The 18,577-nt window shown below is 48.8% G+C and overlaps 1 protein-coding gene across 4 annotated transcripts; it reads right to left on the bottom strand.

Annotated features, from left to right (window-relative positions):
• Positions 1-8,506: 8,506 nt before the first annotated feature.
• On the bottom strand, positions 8,507-13,096 carry MARVELD1 (MARVEL domain containing 1). 4 transcript variants are annotated; one of them, XM_067709788.1, is made up of 3 exons: positions 11,799-13,096; positions 10,852-11,138; positions 8,507-9,094 (listed from the first exon to the last, which is right to left on the bottom strand). In XM_067709788.1, the coding sequence occupies exon 1, from the start codon at positions 12,916-12,918 to the stop codon at positions 12,397-12,399; it is 522 nt and encodes a 173-aa protein (XP_067565889.1). In that variant the 5' UTR covers positions 12,919-13,096; the 3' UTR covers positions 8,507-9,094; positions 10,852-11,138; positions 11,799-12,396. The 4 variants fall into 4 exon arrangements, with proteins under 4 accessions (XP_067565889.1, XP_067565891.1, XP_067565890.1 ...); XM_067709790.1 differs by lacking the exon at positions 10,852-11,138; XM_067709789.1 differs by having other exon boundaries at positions 10,857-13,096.
• Between the last annotated feature and the right edge of the window lie 5,481 nt (positions 13,097-18,577).

Below are 18,577 nucleotides of genomic sequence, written 5' to 3' on the forward strand. Positions count from 1 at the left end.
AAGGAACTTCAGTGTCTCTCAGCTAGTATGCAACTGTAAGCTGGGATTTTAACCTCTGTGTCATCTGACCCTGGTTCCCCCAACCATACCATCACCACCTTAGTCTGCATTTACTGGCCTCATCCCCTGCTACTTCCCTACAGGAGCCTCTTAACTTCAGCCAACTGAACTCCTCCATTGTTACCTTCAAGTGCCCCTTGCATTCTGGTCTCCTTACATTGCTTGTGCTGTGAGCTCCGGGAGGAATGCCCTTCTCCCACTTGTGCTTGGGTCCAAATCCAACCCATTCATCTGGGCAGGAGTCAAATGTCTACACTCCTTCCCTGATTGCCCCAGCCAGAAGGAATCACTTCCCCCTCCAAACAGCCAGAAGGTAGACAGATACAAATCAGCCACTCACCACTAAACTATATTCAGAAATCCCCTTGCTTTTTAGAGGAACGGGCCTGGCTTTGTGGCTGGGCCAGTCTTGTCTGATGGACTCTGCCTCTCCTTTAAGATGAGGCTAGGAGAAGCAGAGAAAGAAGAATGTTTTTTCTTCATTATCTTTACCTGTAATTCCACCTTCAGTAATTTACTCCAAAGGTAGATTTCACTTTCTTTGAAATCCCTCCTTCTTAGGTCTGCCTGGACCATTGGCCTCAGGCTGACTGTAGCTAGTAGTTTTATTGGTTCTCTCTCCTGGCAGCTATAGAATTGAGGGACATCATTCCAGAACTCCTAGACATTACTTGAGGAAAACACTGGAGGATACAAAAAGGCTCTAAAGACCAGAAAGGGACAACAGTCATGGCCCATCAATGAACAAAGGCTTCCCCTGGTAACTAGAAACTGGTCAACTGGAGTCTGCTTTCTGGGAACTGACTCTGATTTTTCATAATCAAGTTCTCCTGGTTCCTTCCTTCCCTTCTCCAGCATTCTGAGTCTTCACTTCTTGCCTCAAATCCTGGTGCCACTGATGTTTTCCCCTGGATAGCTGATAGGTGGGAGAGACTAAGGGAGAAAATAAAATAGAAAAAGAGGATAATTAATACCTTAACATGACATTTTTCAGAGGTTAGTCTTTGAATCTATAAGCAAGTGTGAATATGGTCCACATAATTGAATTTCACTGGGGCTCTTGGAGAAATATTAGCAAGAAATGTTAGGTAGAACAAGCTGGAAAAATATGAGCAGGAAGAGAAGGGAATGTCTAAGCACAGCTTTCTCCACCAGATGGCGCTCTCACCCACTCTTACACAGACTTGTTCAGAAGCCTCTCTAAACTTGGGGTTTCTGGCGATGGTCTCTCATGCCACCATTTCTTGCATATACCAGATCTTCTCATGCTTCTAGCTGCATTAGTTATCTCTTGCTGTGTAACAATTATTTCAAAACTTACTGGCTTATCAAAACCGCAAAAAACCAAAAAACTTAGCAGCTTAAAACAATGATAAATATGTATTATTTGGCTTTTGGGTGGTTTTTGCAGGAAACTGCAAGCAGCTTGGTGGGTGGTTTTGGCCCAGGGGCTTTTGTGAGGTTGTACTCAGATGCTGGCCAGGGCTGCTGTCATCTGAAGGCTTGATGGGGCTGAAGGATTGGCTTCCTCACATAGCAGACTGGTTGGTGCTGGCTCTTGTGCTGACAGGCTGGCAAGGGGTTTCAGTTCCTCTCCACCTGGGACTCTCCAGAAGGCATCTCGAGTGTCCTCGCGACATGGAGGCTGACTTCCCCCAGAGCAGGAAATCCAAGAGGGAGCAAAGCAGGAAGCTACAAGGTCTTCTATGCCATATCCTCAAAAGTCACACACTGTCACTTTCACAATATCCTGTTGGTTTTACGAGTGCGAACTAGTCAACATTCCAATGCATAGTGGGAAGATTATACAACAGCATAACTACCAGAAGGTGAGAATTATCGGGGCCATCCTGGAGGCCATCTTGGAGGCTGGCTGCTGTGTGCTGTTCTGTCGGCTTAGATTACCTTTCCTTCCACCTCATCTCCCCCTGCTCACCTTTTAACATCCAGCTTGAATATCAGGTTCTTTGTAAAGACTTCCCCAAATAATTCCTCACTTCCTCCTCTGTGTTTACACAGAACTCTTTCATCTCTATTAAGCACCTATCACCTTGCATTTCTTTTTTCTTTCTTTCTTTCTTTCTTTCTTTCTTTTTTTTTTTTTTTTTTTTTTGGCCACGCAGCACGCAGGATCTTAGTTCCCCAACCAGGCATCAAACCTATACCCCCCTGCAGTGGAAACTCGGAGTCTTAACCACTGGACCGCCAGGGAAGTCCCTCACCTTGCATTTCAATCTTTCTCTTGAACATGACTATTTCCCTCATTGTGTCCTGAATTCCTGAGAGCAGGGGGACTGTGACTTAACATCTTGCCAGTCCCAGTTTCTGCCAAGTACATAGCACAGCCCTGGCATAGTAGGTACTCAATGAATGCTTGTTTTAAAATAAATGAGTAAAACAAAAAATAACAAGTGTTGGTGAGGATGTGGAGAAACAAGAACCTTGTGTGCTGTTGGTGGGAACGTAAATGGTGCAGACTCTATGGAAAACAATATGGCAGTTCCTAAAAAAGTTAAACAGTATCACCATATGATCCAGCAATGCCACTTCTGGGCATATACCCAAAAGAACTGAAAGCAGAGTCTCGAAGAGATATTTGTATACCCATGTTCACAGCAGTTTTAATCACAAAAGGTGGAAGCAACCCAAGTGTCCATTAATGGATGAATGGATAAACAAAATGTGGTGTATACATACACAATGGGCTATTTTTACTTAAAAAATAAGGAAATTCTGACACATGCTACAACATGAATGAACCTTGAGGACATTGACGCTGAGTGAAGAGCTCAGCCAGTCACAAAAAGACAAATACTGTATGATTACACTTATATGAGGTATCTAGAGCAGTGAAATTCCTAGAGACAGAAAGTACTGGATAGTGGTTGTCAGGGGCTAGAGGGAGGGGGAATGGAGATTGATTATTTAATGAGTACAGACTTTCAGTTTTGCAAGATGAGAAGAGTTCTGAAGATGGTTGCCCAACAGCGTGAACATATTTAATACCAACGAACTGTACATTTAAAAAATGGTTAAGGGGGCTTCCCTGGTGGCGCACTGGTTGAGAATCCGCCTGCTAACGCAGGGGACACGGGTTCAAGCCCTAGTCTGGGAAGATCCCACATGCCGTGGAGCAACTAGGCCCGTGAGCCACAACTACTGAGCCTACGCGTCTGGAGCCTGTGCTCCCCAACAAGAGAGGCCGCGACAGTGAGAGCCCGTGCACAGCGATGAAGAGTGGCCCCCGCTTGCCACAACTAGAGAAAGCCCTCGCACAGAAACGGAGACCCAACACAGCCAAAAATAAATAAATAAAAACAAATGTGGGGGTTAAAAAAAAAAAGGTTAAGATGGGGACTCCCCTGGTGGTGCAGTGGTTAAGAATCTGCCCGCCAATGCAGGGGACACAGGTTTGATCCCTGGTCCAGGAAGATCCCACATGCCGTGGAGAAATAAATCCCATGCGCCACAACAACTGAGCCTGCACTCTAGAGCCTGCAAGCCACAACTACTGAGCCCACGAGCCACAACTACCGAAGCCCATGCACCTAGAGCCCGTGCTCCACAAGAAAAGCCACCGCAATGAGAAGCCAGTGCACCGCAACGGAGAGTAAGCTCTGATCGCCGCAACTAGAGAAAGCCTGTGTGCAGCAACAAAGACCCAACGCAGCCTAAATAAATAAACTTATTTTTTTTAAATGGTTAAGATGGTAAATTTTATGTTATGTGTATTTTGCCACAATTTTTAAAAATTTTAAACAGAGGAATGATGGATAAAGAAAGTGTGATATATCCAGTCAGTGGAATACTAATATTTATCATTAAAAGGAACGTATTGATACATGCTACAACATAGATGAACCTTGAAAACATTATGCCATGTAGACACAAAAGGCCACATATTGTATGATTCCATTTACACTAAGTGTCCAGCGCAGGCGAGTCCATACAGACAGAAGGTAGATTGATTTAGTGGCTGCCAGGGACTGGCGGGAAGAAGGAATTGGGAGTGACTAATAGGTACAGCGTTTCTTTTTCGGCTGATGGAAATGTTCTGGAATTGGATAGTGGTGATAGTTGCACAACTTTGTGAATATACTAAAACCACTGAATTGTACACTCTAAAATGGAGAATTTCTGCGTGAAATTTTATCTTACAGGAACTGTTTCAATTCTTTTAAATGAATGAATAAATGAAAGAAACATTTGACTGATATGTATTTTTAGATTCTCTTTAATATTTGGGTTTACTCTAGTATTTAAACTTAATATTTGGGTATATTTTTGGATTAATAACTCACTGCCATTGCTCTGAAAAGTGTTCAATAAATAACATCTTTATGTTCTTGTACCTGGGAAAGAAGCCCTCATGAGTAATGAGTTTTCCAGCTGTGACACAGTGAGTTGTTGGACAAACACAGCACGGAAATGAATGTCTGCTGTTATACTCTTACTCAACAGCTCTTGGCAGCCATGAAAACAACCATTCATCAAACACGGGGCAAAAAAAGTCTCGAAGAGCAAGGCAATGAAAACCTCAGCAATAAAACCTGTGGCCTCCCAGCAAAGAAGCAGTTAACTGTCCACCCAAAAGTCCTTTTCCCTCTTCCAGGGTATAGAGTTGTATAGCCGGGCAGCTGTTGCCCCACCATGGACTACACCTTCCAGCCTCCTTGGATATAGATTATTCGGTCATGTGACTCCCCAAAAGTGAGTGATGAGAGTCACTTCTAGTCCAAGGCATTTAAATGTCGGAAATCTACTCCTCCCGCTTTTCTCCCAAATGCCAGCTCAAAGCAGAGGGGATAGCGGGGCCACAAAGTGGGAGGAGCCTAAGTCCCTGAATCATCACATCCTGGAAACCTCCCACTGACCTGGAATATCCACAATGGACAACTATGTGAGGCAGAAATAGATTTGTATGTGAACAACAAATAGACTTTTGTTATATTAAGCCACTGAGATGTTGAGGTGTGTTTGTTACAGCAGCTAAACACCAATATTCATTCATTCCACCAAATAACTACTTATTATGTGCCTTTCATGGGAATATAGAGAAGAATAGCCTGGAATTCTTCCCTCAAAAAGTTCTCATTCTAAATTGGAGAATTAGATGAGAGAATTAATGGGAGAGACAACTTGAATAAAAATGCCATGAATGGAAAGGCAGTAGGTGAGCCACAAAAAACCCTGTATAGACCAATTACCATTAACGAAACTGAGAGAATTAACCAAAAAACTTCCTAAAAGGGAGTTCCCTTGTGGCCTAGTGGTTAGGACTCCAGGCTTTCACTTCCATGGCCCCGGTTCAACCCCTCATCGGGGAACTGAGATCCCACAAGCCGCACAGCTTGGCTAAAAACAAATAAATAAAACAAAAAAAGCTTCCTAAAAGGCATCAGGACCAGGTTATTTTGTAGACAATTTTATTAAACCCATCAGTAAAATGATATGGTTAAACTATTCCAGAGAACAGAACAAGATGGAAAACTTTCCAATTTATTCTGAGTCCAGAATTACCATCCATGATACAAATGTCAGGCAAGAGCACACACACAAATAAACAAATTTCATCTGGAACATAGGTAATAGAAATAGCAAAAGAGGGCTTCCCTGGTGGCGCAGTGCTTGAGAGTCCGCCTGCCGATGCAGGGGACACGGGTTCATGCCCCAGTCCGGGAAGATCCCACGTGCTGTGGAGCGGCTGGGCCCGTGAGCCATGGCTGCTGAGCCTGTGCTCCGCAACGGGAGGGGTCACAACAGTGAGAGGCCTCGCGTACCGCAAAAAAAAAAAAAAAAAAAATCCACCTGCCAATGCAGGGGACAAGGGTTCGATCCCTGGTCCGGGAAGATTCCACATGCCGTGGAGAGACTAAGCCCGTGCGCCACAACTAACAACTACTGAAGCCCACATGCCTAAAGCCTGTGCTCAAACAAGAGAACAAGAGAAGCCGCCGCAGTGAGAAGCTCGCGCACCGCAACGAAGAGAAGAGTAGTCCCTGCTCTCTGCAACTAGAGAAAGCCCACGAGCAGCAGCAAAGACCCAACGCAGCCAAAAATAAATAAATTACATAAATTAAAAAAAAAGAATAAAATAAAATAAAAATTCCCACTGTGGTAGTGGAACTCTTTCTCCAAAAAAATAATAAAATTAAATTAAAAGGACTAGAGCTATATTATTATATTATAGAACATTAGAAAGTGTTTAGAACTATATTATTGCTAAATTTTTTTTTTTTTTTTATTATTGCTAAATTTTAAAAGCAAGTTGTAGAAGAGCCTGAATGTATATGTGTGTATTTGGGTGAGCATCCAGATATTTCGTTAGTTATAAAAATTAAGGAAGGGCTTCCCTGGTGGCGCAGTGGTTAAGAGTCCTGCTGATGCAAGGGACACGGGTTCATGCCCCGGTCCGGGAAGATCCCACGTGCCGCGGAGCGGCTGGGCCCGTGAGCCATGGCCGCTGAGCCTGCGCGTCCGGAGCCTGTGCTCCGCAACGGGAGGGGCCACAGCAGTGAGAGGCCCGCGTACCGCAAAAAAAAAAAAAAAAAAAAAAAAAAAAAAATTACTGAAGAAGGCTTAATAGTGAACAATGGCTTATTGCTCAGGTGTGAGGTTAGGATGATCGAATGACTTCTCTTTTTACTTTGTACACTTCTGTACAGGTAAAAAAATTTAATGGGTATATATTACTATTTTATTCTACAAATAACAATTGTAACAAACAAAAACAATAAAAATATAAATAGTGCTAACGAGACCTTTCTCCCATATCCCTGCCCTTTCCTTTTTATGCCTGAAAAGGAATTCTTAATTCTCCTTCCTCACCATTGACCATCCCACTCCCATCCTAGAAAAGCAGGAAAAGTAATAGATAGAAATGAACAAACCCCTGGGATTCCCCAGACCCAAATGGGCTCAGTTATGTCCCCAAGGAGCAGTGTCTTATTTCAAAGTGCCCCCAGCATTAAACAGGAAATGTCAGATTAGACCATTCCTGAACACCTGGTCTCTAGGAGGGAAAACCAAACTCCACCTCTACCTCAGAGCCTGCCCAGAGGCCCACAGGGCTTAGCAACTGGCTGCTGAGGATAGTAAGAGAACATCTACTTTCCAGGTCCAGTCCTGCCACTTGCCAGCTATGTGACCATGGATAAGGCCTTCTCCTCTCTGGGGCTCTATTTCTTCTATTGAATGGGGGTGACAATGCCAACCTCTAAGACTGGTGACAAGATCAAATAAGGTAATGCAACATTTTCAATTGCAAATATTCCACCGAGCTAAAGTAGAGCAGGTGGCTTACCAGCCTTTGCATAAAGGCCACTTTTTATTTCGTGTGATATTCATTAATTGACACAGAGGGAAGAGGGGAGAAAGGGAGGATCTTGGGCAGCTGGTGGCATTCTCCTCCAACCTGGAAATGCAAACCATGAAGAGGAGGATGAGAGAGAGAGAGAGAGAGTTTGTGCTGTATTTTGTTTGTTTGGTTTTGGTTTTTTTTGCGGTACGCGGGCCTCTCACTGTTGTGGCCTCTCCCGTTGCGGAGCACAGGCTCCGGACGCGCAGGCTCAGTGGCCATGGCTCACAGGCCCAGCTGCTCCGCAGCACGTGGGATCTTCCCGGACCGGGGCACGAACCCGTGTCCCCTGCATCGGCAGGAGGACTCTTAACCACTGCGCCACCAGGGAAGCCCTGTGCTGTATTTTGAGGAGGGTGCTTTGAAGAGAGTGGGTGTGGAGCACACACAGCATCAGATCCCTGCCTGGAGCTGTTCTAGGGGTGCTTTGAGATCTGCCAGCAGAACTCTATGTCCCGGCTGTGGACATCAGGCCCAGGTCACAGGAGGGAGGAGCCGACAAGAAGCCTGTTAACTGCCCTCCAGCCCTTTCCAGGGTACCTTAGTCAGCAGGCTGAGGCTGGAAGGCAGAGAGGGGGGACCAGATTGGGTGTGTCTAGAAGGCAACACCAGAACAATGATCTGCAGGAAAGAACCAGAGCCTGGGCTCCAGGAGACCCCACTCTGGCCCTAGTCAGCTCTGTGACATTAAGCGAGTTGCCACTCCACCCTGGGGTTCATCTCCCCTTCTGTAATATGATGGGCTTGGACCAGAACAGGACCCTCTGGTTCCGTGACCATAGTCATTCTGTGCCTGCCTATCAGGCAGTGGAACTTCCCAAACAGAGGGCCCATTGAGAGCAGGGGTGGGAGCTTCTGGAATTCCCTTCAGCCTCAGTCAGGGACAGACACAGGGAGTTCTCTTCCTGATTCCTGTGCCCTGCCCTAACTGTACTGGAAATCTATGACCTCATTTTTCTTTCCCTCCCAGAAAGAAGGGGAAGCCGGAGAGGCAGACAAATGTGGCAAAATGAGAAGATGGAGGGAGGCTAGGGGATCTGACACAGAGTGTTACTGCAGGGGGCAGGAGAGAAGACACATACACCCAGATCAGACAAACAAACTTTATTCAGAAAAGCATATTAGTAATCACCACTAAACTACCGAATGAAGCACATCGGTCCCCTCTTCTCCCTACCCTCCCTCACCCTCCCACGCACACCCTCTCTTTGGCCTTTGTAGAATACTGGAGAAATCCTCTCCTGGGCCCACAAGTGGTCCCAGACTTTTGGGCTGGGGGCAGCCCACAGCAGTGTCAGGTTGGATCGAGTCCTGGAGTCCAGAGAGGGAGGCCAAGGAGACTGCCTCCAGTATCCAAAAGTTCCGGGCCAGCTCAGGTAGTCATTCCCATGGCACAGGGCCCCGAGGGGAAGGAGAGGATGGGTGTGGGAGCTGTCTTCATGTCCTTCTCACATCTGGAGAAGCCGTGGGCGGCCAAGTGGGAAGGCACATCTAGACGAGCCAGTGAGCTCTGGAATGTTTCAGGCACATGTGGCTGTATAAGGTACCATGAAGGCCAAGGATACGTCTGCTCCTGAGTAAGGTCAGCTAACCACAGACAAAGCACTATGGGCTGCGGGCTAAGAAGAGGTCCTCAAAGGGCTGGATCTGAGCTGAGGATGCAGCTTATGTGATGATCTAAAAAAGAGAAAAGAACACATGCTGGAGCTCAAAAGCCATTGTTTAGGGTTCAGGGGTGCACGGCAACTGAGCCAGGTATCTTCCAGGTATCTGGAAGCTTGTGCCCAAGTCATAACGCAAGCAGAATAGGAATTTCTCTACGTCAAGGCAAAATGAACCTTCACCATCTTGGCTCTTCCACCGAATGATGTGGAAAGGGAGCTGCTGGGCAAAGATTATTCCCTCTCCCCACCTCCTTATATGGCCAGTGAAAACACTGAAACTCTCTGCTGGCCCAGGGAAGGGGCCCTGGGAGAGGTCAGAATGACTGGCTCTGGGAGTCTCCATGGCCTCAGCAACATGGAAATCTGCAACAGAAGAACCAAAGTTGCTGGGCTTCCAAGACACCTCCAGTATCCCAGCAAAGGTCACCCCCAGGTTCTGGCTGGCACCAGCAGTGGGCACTGAGGAAACAGGTACCCTGCCTGGAGCATGGCAGCAGGACCCCAGCCTAACTGAGATGCTGAAGGGCTCAGTGTTCTGGGATTTCCCGGAGGACAGAAAACAATAGCAACAACAATAACACAAATAACCACAATTTTAATGGTCACAGAGTTTCAGTTTTGCAAGATGAAAAAGTTCTGGAGATGGACGGTGCTGATCGCTGCACAGCAATGTGAATGGATTTAATGCCACTGAACTGTACGCTTTAAAGACAGTTTCGATGGTCAATTGTATGTTATGAATATTTTACCACAATTAAAAAAAATTTTTTTTTCCAAAGATAACCATGGGGATTCCCCGGCGGTCCAGCGGTTAGGACTCCGCGCTTTCACTGCCAAGGGTGCAGGTTCGATCCCTGGTCTGGGAACTAAGATCCCACAAGCCACGTGGTGTGGCCAAAAATATTAAAATAAATAAATAAATAAAGATAACCATGTTAACAGCATCTAACATGTATTGACCCCCTACTGTATACAGCACAGCCTGGTTCTGAAGAGGTCAGACTGCCAGAGTTCAAATCCGAACTCACCAGCTGGGAGACTCTAGGTAAGTCACTTAACCTCTCTGTGACTCATTTTCCTCATACAGAATATGGAAATAATACTAGAACCCAGCTCAGTAGGGTTGTTGAGAGAATGTAATGAATATATAAGTGCTTTGAGCAGTGCCGGGCACAAAGATGTAAAGATGGTGACTATGTAAAACTCACAAAAGCATTCCACAACCCCACCCAGATCTTCACCACTGCAACAGAGAAACCTAAGACTTTTCTTCCTAAACTCTACAAACACGCTCACAAAAAAGCATTCTGGCTTCCCCTATTCTAGTTTCTAATCCAGAGAGAGTTGAACTTTTTCAAAGAGCAGACCTTTGAAGGATTTAGCAAAAAGGTTGAATTGTTGTCATAACCCTTTGGACATTGTGGTTATTACTGTCACCCCCTCAACTTGCTCCTGAATAAAAACACTTTAACTTTTTTTTTTTTTTTTTGCGGTACGTGGGCCTCTCACTGTTGTGGCCTCTCCCGTTGCGGAGCACAGGCTCCGGACGTGCAGGCTCAGCGGCCATGGCTCACGGGCCCAGCCGCTCCGCGGCATGTGGGATCCTCCCGGACCGGGGCACGAACCCGTGTCCCCTGCATCGGCAGGCGGACTCCCAAACACTGCGCCACCAGGGAAGCCCAAATCCTTTATCTTTTAGAAAAGGAGCGGGCTCTGGGTTTTTTTATTCAAAGGCCTATGAGCTCGCCAGAAAGCCAAGAGGCATCTTACCTTACCAAGGCTGGGCCAGCTGTTCATCCCAGATCCCGAGTTTTCTTCTCTGTTTGGTGTGACCCACCCCTGCCAGTTGCTTATGGTCAATGCCAGCATCTCTTACAGGTGATGTTCCTTTTGACTGGGAAACCAGGAAACCATCTGGACAACTTTGGCTTCATTCCCCAAACAATGTAAAGGAATGTTCAATCCACAGTTTCCCCAGGCTCTCGCTGGCCTGGCACGGCCGGCTATCTTCTCTTTAATGGAGCGGGTGCGGGGCCTCCCTCTGCTATAGAAATTCCCTGGGAAAGAGAAGGAGTGCCCCTTGTCTTCAAACAGACCACAGCCAATGGGTCGGGACCCTTGGTGATAAATGAGAGCCAGGACGACGCACGGCTGCTTGGAACCTTAGGTGGAGAAAGCTGGTCCAGGTCCAGAGGCAGTTAACACTGTAAACTAAGTTACTTGGGCTTCTTTTAGAACAGGACTTCTCAAAGCCTTTCATATGCTAATGAGCACTGTGAATCTTCAAGAAGGGGAGAAAGCACCTTAGACAAACCCTTTGGGCCTTGAAACCCTCTATTAGAGGGTAGCTCCAGAGTCCGGATTCCTGGGAACAACCAATGCTTTAAAGTAAACAACGCTAGACTGAGAGTCCAAAGACCGGGTTCTAATCTTTTTCTGGCTGTTCGCAAGAGCAAGCTCTGAGTCTCCATCTGCAAAAAGAAAGGGGTGGGGCTCGCCTAGCATTCCTTGACGTTGGTGTGGTATCCCTAATGCAAAAAAGATATTGGGAGGTGGGGACGGAACAGAAACCTGTGAGAGGAAGGCTGGGAAGGCGAGGCCAGGGAAGCTAGTGGGCGTTAGGAACTGGCCTCCGTGAACCGCGAGGACGAAGACGGAACAGGAGGAGAAAGAAGACTCCAAAGGTGCAAGGGTACAGCCCCCTTATCCATCCTCACCTTTGCAGATGGGCCCCAGCGCAAGACATCAAAGCACCGAGGGATGGCCCGGAAGGACTGCGCAGGATGCCCGCACAATCCCAAACTAAAACCACACCCGTCGCTCATCCCAGGACCAGTGGAGGCCCGTCCCCAGCTCCGCCCGCGGCGTCATGCCTGCCTTTTTCAGCACTCGGGGCTGGAAGAGGGGCCAGGGCAAGGGGGTGCTCTTCCGAACGCGGAGCGAGAGGGACGGGGCAGTGGCGCCGCCAGTAGACTGGTTCCAATTTGGGAGCCTCCCCCGGATCTACGCGGCGCCTGTCCACGTCTCGCTCTCGGCCGGGAAGGGGATGAGGAACCGCGAGGCTTCGCCTCGGGGCGGCCCGACTGAAAGAGTGCGTCCGCCCCTCGGATGCGGCTCTGCCTTGGTCCCAGGAGACGGCGCAGCTGTCCGGACTCTGGACTGCGGCGAAGCCGTCGGACGGGAACTGCGATCCGGGCGCCGGGGCGCGGGCGGCGGCAGGAACGCAGGGCGAGGCGAGGGGAGGGAGCCGGGGCGCACGGACGCGGGGCGGTGGCGGCAGGAAGGACGGGTCCCCCGCCCCGCGGCGCAGCGACCTCACGCCACCTCCTGCTCGCCCTGGTAGTGGCGGCAGCAGCCGTAGAGCGCTGAGAGCAGGTAGAGGCCGAGGCAGAGGCCGCCGCAGACGGCGGCCGCCAGGAAGGCGTGGTAGGCGCAGGACATCTGGTAATCCTTGAGGTTGCAGTAGCTGTGGCTCTGCGTCTGGCTGATCATGATGCCCATCGCGGCGCCGTAGAGCGCGGCCGCCAGCAGGTCGTGTGCCACGTTGACCACCAGCCAGCGCGAGCCCAGCACGGGCACCAGCTCGTGCTTGCCCAGCAGCGTGAGGAAGTAGAGGCCCAGGGTCAGCAGCCAGAAGAGCACGGACACGAAGAGCGCGAAGTGCACCGGGCCCTGGTACCTGCTTGTGGCGATGGTGATCCAGAAGGCGGCGCCGGCCAACAGCTGCAGCAGCCGCAGCACGCCCAGCGGGCCGCGCAGAAAGGCCCGCTGCAGGCTCACCGCGCCGCGGGCCGCCCGCGCCTGGGGCGGCGGCTGGCGCGGGGGCGGCGGGAGCATGGCCCCCGGGCGCGGTGGCGGCGGCGGCGGCGCCCCGAGCAGCGGAATGGCGACGTCTGGCTCGCGGAGGTGGCCCGGCCGACGTGCCCCTGAGCCCGCCGCGGCCTCCGCGCTCCCCTCCGAGTCCTCCTCTCTTCCTCTCCCCTTCTCCCCACTCTACCTCCCCTCTCTCTCCTCCTCTCTCTCCTCCCCTCTCTCCTCCCCGCAGCCCTCCTCTCTTTCTCCGTTTCTCTCTCTCTCCACCCCTCCTGTCCGCCCTCTCCCTTCCCCTCCTCCTTCTCCACCCCCACTCGCTCCTCCGGGCTTCCTGCCTTCTCTCTTTGGGCCTCGCCCACCACCCTGGTGCCCCCCTTCCCGTCGGCGCCAAACTCCCAGCTCGGATTCCTTCCTCCTTGGAGCAGGGCGGAGGGCACCCCAGCTGGCCGTGGGTCTTCCGCTCCGTCCCACTGGGCCGAGTTTGCCACAACTGCTCACCCTGCCTGCCCTGGCTCCCTGGCTCCGGTCCAGCCTCGAAGCTGAGAGTCGTCTTCTGGAGGTGGAGCGTCCCCTCAGTGTTAGGCTGGGCCTTTTTCTTTCTTCTCCCTCCTGTCCTAATAGTTCACTGGGGCCTCCCGGCCCTTCCTTGGCGCTGGAGGAGAGCAGTGCCAGGCTTAAGCTGCCATCTCTTCTCACCTGGACATCCGAATATCATATCCTGCCAGTGCCCACCCCAAACTTATTCTGTCCAAAGCTGGGCTCAGACTTTGTCTCAGCCATCCGAGTTCTCATGTCAGTGAAAGGGACCATCACCTGCTCCAGGCCGCACTGCCCCTCCCGTGCCACAAAGCAAAGTCCTATTAGTCCAATCTCTTTTTTCCAACCTTCTTTGCCATCGAGCATATTAAAAATAGGCTTCCCGGCATGACCAGGACACAAATCCAGCTCTAAGAGACAGCAAAGCCCAACAATGCTTTACATTACTGCTATTACTGCGATTTGCAGGAATTCTCATTTAAGCCTCAAAGAACCCCCGAGATACATACAATTATTTTCCTCATCTTGTGGAGGAGAAAAACGGAACCTACAGAGGTTAAGACCATGAAACTGGTAACTGCTGCTGGTCTCTCTTCCCTCCCCTTCTGATCCAACTTTTGTGCACTGTGGCATCTTTCTAAAACACAGACCTGGTTGTATATACACTGCTTCCCCTACTGACCACAGAATAGGGTTCTATCTCTTCTATGGGGATGTTTCACAATCTGGCCCCAACCGACTTCCAATTTCCTGGTTTTCCACTTCCTTTTCTTACCCATGCTTGCACCCAGCATGCCAACCCCACCAAACCTCTTAAGGTTCCCAAAGAGTCTCAGAATGCCCTTCATTCCCAGACTCCATTTGTCTGGCAAATTCCTACTTATCCTTCAATGCCCAGTTTAAATATTCCCCCCCTTGGTTTAGCCTCCCAGGCTGTTGATTGCTGGCTCTTCTAGGCCCCCCTTGGATGTTCCCTCTGTAGTAGCTGAGTCAGCTACATCATAACCATTGGTTATCAAGTCTTATCCATCTTTTCCTGTGCCTGGCACGTAAGAGACTCAGTAAATGTCTGTGGAGTGGAAGACTGGGTGGCTGCAGGAACAGCAGTGGAAGTGAGAGGACCCCTCTTGTCCTGGGGACTGTACATGCATCAGACCCCCAGCTTATCCTACCCCACAGAGCTCGTTTCTCGTCTCTTGGTAATGGGATGAGGCAGCTGGCCCCTGGCTCCCCTTGAGGGAGAAAAACTACGTGGCTTCTCAGGGAGCTAATGCCTCCCACTGCCAACTCAGCCCCATCTACGGGTACCTGAATGCATATTTTAAGTGAACAAATGGTGGTGTATACCACCCGCATTTTTTGGTAAGACAGCATGGCATAAAGGCTCAGGGTGTAAACCCTGGAGACAGACTGCCTGGCTACTTCTCACTGCTTTACCACTCCCTGGTGCTGGGACCTGGGGGGGTCTGTACCTCAGTTTCCTCATCTGTGAAATCTTTTCATTCAGCAAATAGATATTAAGCACCTAGTAAGTGCTAAGCACCATCTGAGGGGCTAGGGATACATAATATATATGTGATTATTATGAACTGAATGCTTACTATACACTTCATATAAAGTGAGCACTTTATTGTTCTACCTAATCCTTATACCAGCTCTTTAAAATAACTGGTATTAACTCTGATTCACTGATGGGGAAACCAAGGCTTAGAGAGGTAAGGAAGTGGACCATGCTCACAGAGCTGATGAGTGACAGTTTAAATAGCAGCCTGGGTGTGGCTGACTCCAGGTCCACATTCAATATGCTTTTATATACTTTCACATATTTAATTCTCAGCTACTGCCACAGGGACCCAGAAAGGTTACATGACTTGCCCAAAGAAACACAGCTACTAAGTGTCAGTGTGGGGACTCAAACCTAGGTCTTCCGATCCCAATTTCAGGGCTGTTCCTTCAGCAACCCTGAGCAACCCCTGGAGAGACATCCTCAATGTCTTCAGGGTGCCAGTCTCGAGTGTGGTTGGAGCTAGGATGTGCAGCTGGGCACTGAATCTGGTGCTGCACTGATGACAGAGAATTATGACAACCACACAAACTGCCTCTGTAAGTGGGGGACCTAAGCCAACAAACATTTAGAGGCAGACAAGAGAATCCTTCCCTCTTCTAAAAAGGCATCTGGGGCTTCCCTGGTGGCACAGTGGTTAAGAATCTGCCTGCCAACACAGGGGACATGGGTTCGAGCCCTGATCCGGGAAGATCCCACATGCCATGAGCAACTAAGCCTGTGCGCCACAACTACTGAGCCTGCGCTCTAGAGCCCACGAGTCACAACTACTGAGCCCATGCACCACAACTACTGAAGCCCGCACGCCTAGAGCCCGTGCTCTGCAGCAAAAGAAGCCACCGCAATGAGAAGCCCACACACCTCAACAAAGGGTAGCCCCCGCTTGCCGCAACTAGAGAAAGCCCGTGCAGCAACGAAAGCCCAACGCAGCCAAAAATAAATAAAAACTAAAGAATAAATAAATAATTAAAAAGGCATCAGGAGAGTTGGGGTGGGGCGCCACCTGGTGGACACAAACTTTTGGCTTCACAAGGCAAATCCTACTCCTTATAAGGAAGCGCCTTTGGCGGCTTTCAGGAGATATTTTTAGCCTCTGGAATCTTGAAGACATTCCAAAAGACGGTCCACAGACTCCGCAAAAGCATAACCATGCACAAAGATCTTGATACCTCCAACTCAACAAGTATGGTCTAAACACCTGCTGGATGCAAACAATCTGGGTGTGGAGTGCAGGAATGAAGAGGACCAATGCTTGCCCTCAAAGTGTTTGCACTCTGCTGGTAGGGGAGGGACAGATGTGGACACAAATGGACACAAAAAAGAGGCATGGATGAGAATTATAAGGAAAATACAAAAGGGAAAGAGTATCGTGATGGGAGGGCTGAGGAAAGATTCAAAAACAAGTGTCATTTGAGGATGGATAGAGTTTTGACAAGCAGAGGTGGGGGATAGGTGTCTTGGACGAGGCAGCCTCCCATCAGGCAGGTCCTGAGCATCCCTGGATGCTATCACTGAGTATGCCAAGAATGCAAGGCCATGACAGCTCTTTCCGCAACCTTTTCTCAGTGTTGTGTTTGCAGCCAGCAACTTTGAGGGATGAGGGAACATCTTCTCCCAGACACAGAGCAGACTCACTTATTGCTTACAATAAAAGTGGTGAGGTAGGAGGGGACTGTGGTGGGTTTTCCAAGCTCAGAGCTCCGCAGCTGTGACGCAAACCCGCTGCATGTGTAACATCCACCTGGGTCCCTCTGTAATGCCCCCGTGAAACTTGAGAACAAGGGAAAGATGTGTAACAATGGTGCTAATGCTGCTTGCTGTGCCAACAGCGGTCAATCCTTTGTCTCTGACTCAGGAATCCTGTGTCTTCTGCCAGCATTTATGAAACGACAGCAGGCTAGCTTTTTAGCTTATAAATGGGGTAAATCCCAGCCCCTGACAGGTGTTCTAGGCAGAGGGAACAGTGTGAGCAAAAACGGGGCTAGCTTGTCTAGGGAACAAGTAGTGACACTAGATAGATACTGTGAGCCCCAATGCAATGACATTCGATATGCCCAGAGGGGGAGGCAACCCGTAATAAGGAGGAAGGTGTAGCCCACTCTGAGATCCCACGATCAGCTCTTACTGTTCACAGTCAGATTCTATTCTGTTCTCAGTCTCTGGGCTACTGTAAACATACTGTATATATAGACTCAACTCACAGTGGTTTAACACCTTTTATGTCCCAAGCCCTGAGCTGGCACTTGACCCAAATCAGTAATTGTGGCACGCAGGCTCAGTAGTTGTGGCGCACTTAGCTGCTCGGTGGCAATGTGTAATCTTCCCGGACCAGAGCTCGAACCCGTGTCCTCTGCATTGGCAGGCGGATTCTTAACCACTGTGCCACCAGGGAAGCCCCTGAACGGTGTATTTTTTTTAATGTTTCTATAATGCACCATTTGCCTGTAGGACTTTGTTGTTTTCAGCCTGTTCAGTTTGTAAGTTCACAGAAGAGGGTTGTTGTAAGTTGCTTTTTGTAACGTCCTAAGCAGAAGGATGCTTTTTAAAAAGTCTAGAATGATCAGGTCATTTATCAAGAAAAACAGAGTTGACTCAAGAGTCCCACTGTTGCTTGTCAAGTGAGTGTGGAAATTCTCTCTGTTCTCCCCAGAACAGAACATTCAGCAACAACAAACCCATGGGAACAAGTCTCAGCCCCACTGGGGGATCATTTGTGACTGTCCAGCTGCTTGAACAATTCCTGCAGCATAGAGAGGGAAGGAGTCGAATGCTGCTTTAGTGTCTGTAGCAAGGTTTATATTATGCACTGTGCCTATAGCACCTTACTTCATCCTCACAGCAACGCTCAGAGGTGGGTATGATTATTCCCATTTTATAGATGAGAAAATAGAGAAGCAGAGAGGTTAAGTTATTTGCCTAAGGTTAAACAGCTAGAACCCCTTTCCTAGACTCTACTCCCGTAAAAACTAGCACCTTGCTGAGCCATATTGGAACCTAGGGCGAAAGGAAAAATGTGTGCCCCTATGTGCACTTATCAAAACATCCTTCCATATTTTGAACCAAATGGAAAAAGTGGATAAAATCTCTACGATCAAAAAACACAACCATATATAAAGCCCTGTGTTGCCCAATCTGTTCGCACAATATTGTCAACACTCACAAAGCCAATTGGCAGGAGACACAATGGCGGCCTTCCTGGGAACCGCGGGCTGACTGGAAATGACTGTTCCCATTGCAAAATGATAGTGTCATAAAACAAACAACAGCCTGTCTTTATGTTAAATGTCAATACTTTGTTCATCATGGATATTTTGCACTATTTTGATTTTTAAAGATATTACATTAAAATATTTATCCTAATTATGGAGTTTTTTGTTGCCCCCTCAAATATTGCACCCAAGGAGTGTTCCCCTTGCTTCACCTTAATCTGATCCCTGGTAAAGCCAGGTCTTGGCCTGAATTACCCCAGGGCTCCATTCCCCAGGGTAGGCCTTCACTAAACAGGGCCCTGTTGGGGAGTGAATCCCAGATCCTCCACTCTTGCATGGCCTCACGGAAGTGCCTCATCTTCTCATCAGAAAT

This window comes from Pseudorca crassidens, chromosome 16 (assembly GCF_039906515.1).
Source record: "Pseudorca crassidens isolate mPseCra1 chromosome 16, mPseCra1.hap1, whole genome shotgun sequence".
NCBI lineage: Eukaryota > Metazoa > Chordata > Mammalia > Artiodactyla > Delphinidae > Pseudorca > Pseudorca crassidens.